This window comes from Falco punctatus (assembly GCF_963210335.1).
Source record: "Falco punctatus genome assembly, chromosome: 8".
NCBI classification, from domain to species: Eukaryota; Metazoa; Chordata; class Aves; order Falconiformes; family Falconidae; genus Falco; species Falco punctatus.
Window position 1 is genome coordinate 11,491,638 of NC_137588.1, and position 9,906 is coordinate 11,501,543.

A 9,906-nucleotide genomic window follows, 5' to 3' on the forward strand; every position below is an offset into this window, starting at 1 on the left:
AACACACAGCCCTCGGATTTTACAGCACGAGCCCTGCAAATGGGTACCCTGCTGCTTTTCTGTGCCCTGAAGGGACTATTGCACTGCTGCAGAATACCCCTCCCTAGGAGAGGTCCATTTCGTGACTGAACCCCAGCTCTTGGGTCAGTCAGGTACTGCAGAGCTTCCTCAGGCAAAATGCCTCAAAATGTAACTGAGCTCTCATCACCAGGGATGGGGCGATGGGCAGCTGCCGGGGAAATGCCCTGTTTATACTCGGGCTTCACTGTGGCTGAGCTGGTTATTGCAGTTGCTGGGCATTTACGAACTCTGACACGACGAGAAGCCAGAGATTTTCCTAGGTTATGGTGCTGGACTTGCACCAGGGAAATAAAATCCCTGTAAATCCACTCAAACTCACAGTTTGGCTTAATCATTTCAGTTGACCTTGGCTTCCTGTGCATTTTCTCCTCAGCTGTTTGGAATAGGTAAGCTACTACAAATGATTAAACGATTCACTTCATTGGTAATTATGTGTATAGGAGTGGCATTTAAAAACCTTACCTGATACACCACCCCACTGCAGTTAGAATTTGCAAGCAGACAAACACAGCAAAGATGACTGAATTTGGTGGCAAATGGCAATCCTGATTTCAAGATCTAACTTTGAATCAAACACCAAAAATCCACTTTAAAGTTCCTGCTTCACAAAGCTTTAAGCACATCCAGCTAGGAAATACTAGTGTAAAATGGCAAAACTGCCCTGGTCCCCTTTTGTCAGTACAGTAAGTTGCCAACAGGTTTCTCCTTCAGAAAGAGAAAAATAGTTAAAAATACATCTTAAGTAAGATGCTTTACATTGCACTAATCAAATATGGGCTTAGTCAGTGTGTGCATGTGCAGTGTACAAGTTTCCAGAGAGCTAGGAATTCATGCATGAAGGCAAGCATTTTTAGGGACTCTTCTGATGTTCAAGGACAAACAAGGATGCCACGTGACAAGCTATATAAGACTCCCAAACAAAAACTGTATGTATCGACAGTAAGTCCCCACACCAGAGACCTCTCAATCTAAGCAGACACTGAGAAAAAAAGCAGGAGAGGAGGCAATGAGGCCATACGGTGGTGATCAGAGAACATTACCTGAATCAAGAGTAGTTTGTTCCCTTGGCAAATGTGAGTCCCCACTCGCACTGCCTGCCCTAGACCATACTGCCTCATTTTTTTCCTGTCCTGCTTTTTAACCCCTTGCCTCAGAAAGCAACACGAAAATACATGACAACAACACCTGCTGCTGGGCAGCAGTGGGTTCCTGCCTCTTCTCACCCATTAGTTGCAAACTCCTCAATTAAATGGTCCTGTCTGTCTCAGACACTCATCACCACTCAGAACCCGAGCGTGAAAGAGCTTGAGAAGAGCATTTCTCTCCTCCCTTTTTAAGGATAGGAAATTCCTCTTCGTCCCATAAAGTTTATCCCACTTCTCCATGTGTATGGGTGGGACTTGTCCAAGATTGTGCGAAAAATCTGTGGCAAAGAGGAAAAATACACTCGGTCTCCCCACAGCCCTTGTCAACCCCTAAGAACTGCAGCATCTTCCACCTGAGATTCCTGCACACCTGCTCCTGCTTATCTGCTGGCTAAGCATAGCACAAAGTTGGGTTACAGCAAAGAGACAAGACCTTCTTATCATCTCTCCAAACAATCAACAGTGTGTTCATCTGAATGCTTACACAAGATTTCTTTTACCTTTCACTTTCAAATTTCGGCTATCCACAAGAAGAGATTCTTAAAATCTAAACTTGTTCCCTTTTAGCAGAGAGATCCATTTCCAGAACAATTGCTTTCGAAACAACTGTAGAGTCCAAGACCCTTGAAATTCTCCAGCTGCTGAGAAATTATGAATAGGCATCTCCGAATGCTTCAACAGCCAATAAACATTGCTAGAAAGATCTCTTTAGCACGCATGGATGGATGCATCAAGGGCAGTTGTGTCTGTACAAGAGAAATTCCTCCTGCACTGTGTATTCGGGGTTTAAAGTGGGAACTCAGCACAGAGAGAATTAGCATTTACTTCTAAAACAGGCAACTTGATTTGCATATTCCATTTTGACACACAGTCACCCTTTTTTTCCCCCCTCAAATTACAAGCTGAATCCTAAAATCCCAATACAGTTTACAAATAGATAAAGTCCCAGTGAAATACACTTGGGCGAGGGTGAATAAATGCTGACTGAATAGTGGCATTCCTGGTCAGACTGAGCAACACATTATTCTGCAAAGAGTTGGTGGTTTCAAGAAGGTGTTGTTACTTGTGAGCAGTAACGGGAGAACCCATCCTTCAGGCAAATGTACGCAGAAGCACAAACACACGCAAGAGCAACATGAGCCATCCATGTGCAACAGCTCAGCGGTTTTCTACTCCCTCCTAGCCCAGAGGAGCTGGGAAGCCGCCCTACACCAGCCTGTTCTCTCGTCCCTAGAGAGGTAAGCCTGTCCCACCTACCAAGACGCACTAAGGCACCATCATGCCTTTCCTGAAGTCTTCTCAGAGCACTGCCCAGGATCCTGGGTAAGGAGGTAAAGCTGTGCAAACCTGGATGAAGATGCAGCTTTTGCTGTGAAGAGCTAGTGCCCTTCCAAAGCACATGCTCCCTTACAGCAGCTCCCCCATGCCCCAGGGCATGCTTGGCTCCACCTAACATTTTCCCTTGGAGAAGCATTATCCGGTGGTCTCCAGAGACCTGTGTTTTGTGGCAGGGCACCGAGGTGCATTACCTGCGGTCTCCCTGTCCCCTGCCGACAGCTCGCCGTTGATCCCATTCTCTTTGGTCCGAGCGTACGTCCCCGGCTGCTCATGGGCGCCCAGCCCCGGCTCCTCGTCCTCTCGGTAGGGAAATCCATTGGCACTTCTGACCAGTCCGGCACCTGCACCGCCCTGTTCCTTAATTTCAGGTGAATGTGGGTGTGAAGAAGCCTCTGTTAGCTGACCTGAAGTCCAGTGCGGTGCCTTGGCTTCGTCTTTCCTATCCTCTGCCATGGTTCCTTGCCTTCACCACTTGGCCTGTAACGACATTAGCAGGAGAGATCAGCTCCGAGCGGGTGACCGTGCCCCTGACTGTCAGGCAGGGACCGGGTGCAGCACAGGCACATTACCAGCAACGCTGCCAGGGAAACTCGTGTCCAGCAGATGAGAGAGGGTTTAAATGCAGAAGTGGCTCTGCTTATCTGTCCTGGGCATGAGTGAACTGCTTTAAAACCAAAACAAATCAGAAGCGGTAAAAATTATGGGTCATGTCCTCCCTGACTCTCATATGCCTTGCAATTATTAGCATCAGTTTCTTGAGGGCTGCCCTTTCATTAATCAAATTTTAACTCATTAATTACACTTAAATGTTGACCAACTTAATGAGAAGTGAATTGGTCATCATAATGCAACGACATCTTCCCAGGGTGATAATGGGAAGAATGCCACAACTGCTAAAAGAAGTGAAGCTGCTGTTGCAGTTTTCATTGCAGTTGCAAAAAGCAGGTGCTCTTCAGGCACAGAACCGCAAGGTGATGTGTCCTCTGTGGCATGTGCAATCTGCTGCTAGCCATGAAAGAAACCACATTTGAGAACACTGACTGGGTTCCCAAACATATGTGCTATCTGACCCTGTTTATATCCCCTCTTACTTGCTGTTTTGTGAACATTCACACTCATTCCCTTTTGTCCAAAACAGCTCATGGGGAACAGCTGTTTCCCAGACAAGCATTTGCATTCTCTTATGACTATCAGTATTTATACATAAACAAAACTAATCATTATTTGCTACTTCACACGTATTTCACTCCTATTAATTAGCTCTCATTTGTCCAAGCCAGGAAAAGAAGCCACTGCACAAGCCATAGACTTCAGCTACTCCTCACAGAAAAATGTAGTAGTAGCTACTTAATATGTAAACCTAGGAAAGAAAATCTATCATAATCTGTCTTTTGATGATAAAGTAGCCTCTGAGGAGGAGAGAAAGGCTTGACCTGAGCTAGCTATTTCAAAGTGAAAACCAGCAGCAAGCCTTTTCCAAAAGCACTTCCCACCTTTTATTTCCTGGGAGAAAAAACCCACACGTATAAGAAATCAGCTGAACGCAGTCAACCTGCCACCTATCTCAGAGGTTGAGCAGCCTAGAGAAAAGAAGGCACAAAACTGGATGGTGCTTATATTCTGCAGACATTTAACACAACCCAAATAAACAAACCAGAAAAAAGCCCTAGTTTCCACAGAGTCGGGTCAGTTTGCAGAAAACCTCTAAACATGAGAAAAAGCTGTTGGTACCTGGTCAGATAACCATTCACAATCAATGAACTCAACCCCTTTCTGATCAGATATTATTGTTTAATAAAGGATCACAGAGCTACTTTAGAATGAAAAAAACAACAAAAAAATCATGGTAAATCATGAAAATGAAGATTTCATTCACAATACATAACTCAAGCTGTAGTTGCACCCCTGAAAGGACTAATAACTCTTTTGCCTCCCAGTGAAACACGGTGTTCTGGGAAGCACAGCTCCGTCTGCTCTCACCCTGACCCAGCACCAGCCCCTGGGGATAACTAATTGCATGAAGACCGCGGGAGCAGGTGAAACTCCAAGCCCAGCGTTTCCTCTGAGCTGTAATGAAAACGGTGGGCTGAGCAGTATCACAAAGCCCAATGGCAACGAGACATGGCTCAGTCAACCACGGGAACAGTAAACACGCTCCGCATTTCTTTGCCTTCCCCCCCACCCTGATGGAAGACTCCTCAGCGGGCATCCTGCAAATACAGCAAGAGCCCTCATGCAGCCAGCTCAAATCATACCAGAAGGGCTGACGGGGTAACGATGAAGGAGCGAGCCCAAGCTGGGCAAAGGCCATCTCCTGCGAACCAAAGAGATAACCCTCTGCCTCTAGGTCTGTTTACCACAGGACACCGGGGAACATTTTCTGATCGGAGCCTTTCCAAAACATGAGGCCACAAGACAAATGTCCCCCTCTGCACAGGAGTGAGTAGCACACATCCAAAGCCACCAATGTTTGGGGTCCAAGGACAGAACACAGCCTGTTCTGGGAAAAAAGGAAACATTCCCCCGTCCTCTCTCTGAGGAAAGCTCAGCGGGGGGTGGGGGAAGGAAAAACAAACCCCCAAACTAACTCAAGGCCTTTCCCACCGATCCAGTGCGCTTTGAACCTGGCAGCAAGTCCCAGGAGCAGTACAAACCTGCCCATCAGCTTCACCATGAGGGGAGCCTGGCTCTGGAAATCACTGGGAGGAACGCAACAGTTAGATCCCACACCACAGTTTGGAGGCTATTATCCCTGAAGTGCCCTTCCCAGTTCCAGGCAGACACTCCCCGCTTCACTCGAAGCTCTTGAGGAAGGTTATTCACATCCCTACAATGCACTGTGTCACAGAAGTCCTCTATGAAAGTAACAAGTGCTTTTATCTTTAAAAATAAATGCAGTGGGCAGGCTTCAATGAGAGCTGTGTGTATCTGGAGGCAGAATTTGGCTCAGTATTTATAATAGATGGTTACAGAGTGAAACATGGATGAATTCATTCTTGACTCTCTGTTATTCATCAAGTGCTCTCAGAGTTTATAATGGTAGTAGAAACACAGCGAGTGAGTCACACAATGCATCTTTATACTCAGCAATTTAGCAATAACTATCTGCTGTGCAGCGTGATTCATCTGCAGCTCAGGTTCAAATCCAGAATACACAGGTGTGCTTTTTACCATAGGCTAGTTGTTTTTCTGTCATTTCATTAGCATACCATGGAATTATATCAATCAGGTAATTTAAAAATATTGACATAGAAATACCAAGAGTGGACAAATATTATGGTAGAATTTAAATAAAAAAAGAACAAACCTGGAATAATTTGGACAATCTAGGAAAAGACAGTATTTCAGGGAAGCAAAAAGTTGTTCTTTCCACTACAATTTTCTTATTCTTTGCATAAACTACAACAAAGGCTTTCAAAAAGTATCAGAGAAAAAAAAAAAAAAAGACACAGCCAGTCCTCAAAAATATCACATTGCCTTAATTAAAAATTAATTTGGATATTTATGAACCTTTCTTCCCTACCCGTTGTAGCAGAACCTCATCATCAGAGATCTTACTAGTATGTTCTCACTCTTCTCCTCCATCAGCTGAAGTCAGTGGCAGTGACGGGGTGAGCAGGCAGGCACAGCACCACGGCCAGAAGGGCACTGGGGCTCACAGGCTGTACCAGCCTTGGCTGCACCAACACCGCAGCACGGCCCCTTACTCCAAAGCCATCTCTGGTGACACCACGCTGGTATGCCACGGGGCACAAGTACAAGCCTCAGCACAGGCTGCGTTAGCTACACGGCATGGCATTGTGGAAACACTCCTCCCTCAGTATGTTCCTCACCTTGAAGCCAAATCAAAGCCAGCTGTGCAAATCAGGGTATGGGAGCAGGGTGGAAATGCCCCCTCCTTCCAGAGGGATCAAGCAGGTGCTGTTATGCACCACAGACATCAGTGATACTGACCCACATCTGTGGGCCATGCACAGCCCTCCCCATATGCTCTTATATGTGACACCAGCTCCTGCTGCCACAGCTGGGTTGAAGCACCTGACTGTTTTGAACTCAACACACAACAAATCACCCGCAGTAATACAGATCATGAGATCATGATATGCAAAACCCAAGATAATGCTGATGTAAACACCCTGTCATGCTAGCTGTCCTTCTAAATATTTTGTGAGTACATCTTGCAGAATCATCTTAGCATTATATTAACATTGCCTTTGCATGTAAGCAGATGAATTTTCTACAGATTTCACTTTTTAAGAGAACAGAATTAGGCGAATACTGAAGGATTTTGCAAATACCCTGCCTTCCTGCTTCAGGCCATGTTTTTACCTGCTCCTGTGTCTGTGAGCCCATTCACAGTGAAATGAGGCTACCTGATTTCAGAGAAGCTAACTCATTAACTAAGAGAAACAGCCATCTGGATCCACGGAGCAAGAGCTACAATTCCAGCTCAGGGGTGAGAGTAACACTGGAGTTTTCTGCACGGACAACAGACCTTCAAAAAGAAAAACAAGGGGCATGGACAGATCCTGAGCTCAGTGGGAGGAGATAGGAGGAAAGGGGAACTGCTCCCTGTCCTCCAGGGATATTCTCCAGGGCCAAATCCTGCTTCCCAGAAGGCTATTTAGCTTGGACACACCATAGCACTGACTCAGCCACCCTGCTCCCAAGTCCAGAGCAAGGAGAGGGTGGGGGTTGCTCTGTGGAGGCAGGCTGGGGCTCAGAGACACGGCTACCATGACCTCAGGTACCTAGAGCTTCTAAAACTCCCGAATGAGACTGCCTAAATTATGAAATCTAAGAAATTCTGATAAATTCTTTCAGAGAAAAGGAAGTTATGAGGTGAGGTGTTAATAAATAATTGAAGAGAGGGAACCAAGAAGTAGAGAAGAATGAAATTAAGATGTTCTTCAAAATGAGTTACACAAACACCCCAAAACCATAAAAAACTTCCATGCTTCCTTAATGCAAAAAACCCAAACCATATACATAAATGGGGTGCAATCTAACGTCTACTGGTAAATAACACAACCAAGAAAACCTTTAATTCATGTCCACATACCAACTGGCCAATTGAGATGTTGTGTCTGAAATTTAAGTATCGGGCAGTGTGGATTAAAAGGTCCCCAAAAAATAGTCAGTAAATTTAACTTACTGACAACTTAGGTTTAGAAGAGCCAAGGAAAGTGGGTAGGTATCATGAGGCTGGAATAGAAACAAGAGACAGAATAGGAAATCTAGATGGACAAATTCCAATAACCTCCCGCCACCATCAAAAAGCTCAGCCTGTAGTTTGTAGGACCCAAACCCTAATGGTGCTATTGTCTTCATGGACTCCCCACATATCTACAAAACATGAGGGCTAATTTTGGATGCATCAACACATGCAGAGCTTTGCAGCCACATTTCACGCCTTCATTTCAGCTAATGTGCATCTTTTCTCAAATTAATTTGATTATTTCCAGATGTGAGCAGTGTGCTTCACACTGATCAAAAAGAATCACAGTAAACAGCATGGATGGGGAAGAAGTCTCGCGGCATCTGACAGGGACCATGTTAGCTTCCCTCTTACTTAAAATGCTTCGTCATGGTTCAGAAAGCCACTAAATGATTAACAAAAGTCCACTTGATGCTAAACATCTAAGTGCCATAATTCTGGTACTATGGTATATTATTAGAATTATACATTCTTCCAATTGAGGCACTCTACCTCTCAAGCCTAATAAAGGATGGACAAGCTTCTCTGGTAATTTAAAACAGATATCATTTATTTCTTCCTTATCCACTGCTTGAACTATTAGTTTGCAGCTAGTTCCTTCTTTCTAGAAAATACGAGCAAGACTACCCTCTTAAATACCACCTTGCAACTGTTAAAAATGCAGGCAGCGTTCTTCTCCTCACACTTGTATTAGTTTTTGGCATTTTTCAAAGGCTTTTCCATTTCCACACTGCAAACAGTTAGTCAATAGTCACATATTCTTTGTAGAAAATCCTTTTGATCGTACCTTGGATCAGAAAACAGATGAAAAATAACGGATGGTGCCTGGACCAGAGGCTGAACAAAGGAGGCTCACTGTGGAAAGACGAAGAAAATTTACCGCAAACTGCAGCTTTGCCAGAGCTGAGAACGAGAGATGGCTGCAGGCTCTGAAGCAGTCGATCAGACCTGCAGCAGTGGCTCGGCAGAAGACGAGCAGAGCGCCAGAGGAGCGGCTGCTCACGCTCCGCACACTCCGCTCCCTCCTGCACGCTGTCCTGCCCTGTGGGTGCAGGGATTTAAACCCCTCTCCGAGTTTCCCACAGCTGGGCTGGGCATCAGCGGAGACAGGCAGGTCGGAAGGGTGGGTCACCCTGCTGCAGGAGCTGTACAGCTCCTGGTGACGGGGAATGCCTTCACTGGGAGAAAAGGGAACCTGACAGAGCCCCTCTACTCTGTACTGAGTAACAAACCCTGCTTGGCCAAGCAGCACACCCAGGCGGTGTACAGGAGGGACGAGGTGCAGCACCAGTTGCATTTCCATTGGCAGCAAGCAGGTCCATCTTGCTGGAGAACACTGAAACAGGTAAACATATGCGAACAAGTCTTTCAGCTGCTACGCTTGACTGTCAGAGCCCTTCCTCCCTGGGGAAGTCATTCATCCCTCTAGATTGCTGGACAGCAGAGCACACCGGAGACAACCTGCTGTTGCATGCTCCCCTCCCACGACACAAGGTTGCCTGGCATGCAGGGCTGCCCTTGCTCCCATGACCAGGGACTGATAAACTTGCTCAAGCTACAGAAATCTAAAACCAGGTGCCCTTTTCTCTTGCAATGGTAAAAGCATGGTACTAGCAGCTTCTGCATGCAAAAAAACTGTCTACTGTAAAGCTCACTTCTAGCTAAAAAGCCAGAAGAATCCCTGTACACCCCTTCCTGCTCCAATATCACCCCTTTTCAACAAACCGTTTCTATCTACAATGCTGTGGTTTTGCACCATTTACCATTCATCGAACACCCTCACACACACCCATATATCACTAATCATTATTCCTTCCTGCAGGAGAGAGGAAAGGCATTTTAGCTGGTGAAGGAGATGGTAACCATAACAACAGCACCATGACGACTGTAAGTGATATCTGAAACAAGAAATAAGGCAAAAACTTATTACCAATAAATTTGGTCCACGATAAGGATGGCAAAAGCACTAAAGAAGCAACACCACCAGTCAGTAAATGTGCCAACACGAAGAAACACAAGTCTCTCTGGATTAAAGTGTACGCAATTCTTCTCCAGATTTTAAGATGAGGCACCATGACAGCTTTGTCTTCTCCTGATTCAGAAAAACAGAAGCAGCCCCTGCTC

General features: G+C 45.6%; 1 protein-coding gene across 39 annotated transcripts in view; it reads right to left on the reverse strand.

Moving 5' to 3' along the window:
- MAP2 (microtubule associated protein 2) overlaps positions 1–9,906 on the reverse strand; it is a 242,159-nt gene that overhangs the window by 68,442 nt on the left and 163,811 nt on the right. For 35 of the 39 annotated variants that reach the window (XM_080398343.1, XM_080398375.1, XM_080398344.1 and 32 more), the window contains one exon: positions 2,756–3,041. The exons of the other annotated variants lie outside the window; for them this stretch is intronic. In XM_080398343.1, coding sequence (XP_080254469.1) covers positions 2,756–3,017 — 262 coding nt within the window. In that variant the 5' untranslated portion in view covers positions 3,018–3,041. The remainder of the gene's footprint in view (positions 1–2,755; positions 3,042–9,906) is intronic. 39 annotated transcript variants of the gene reach the window in all.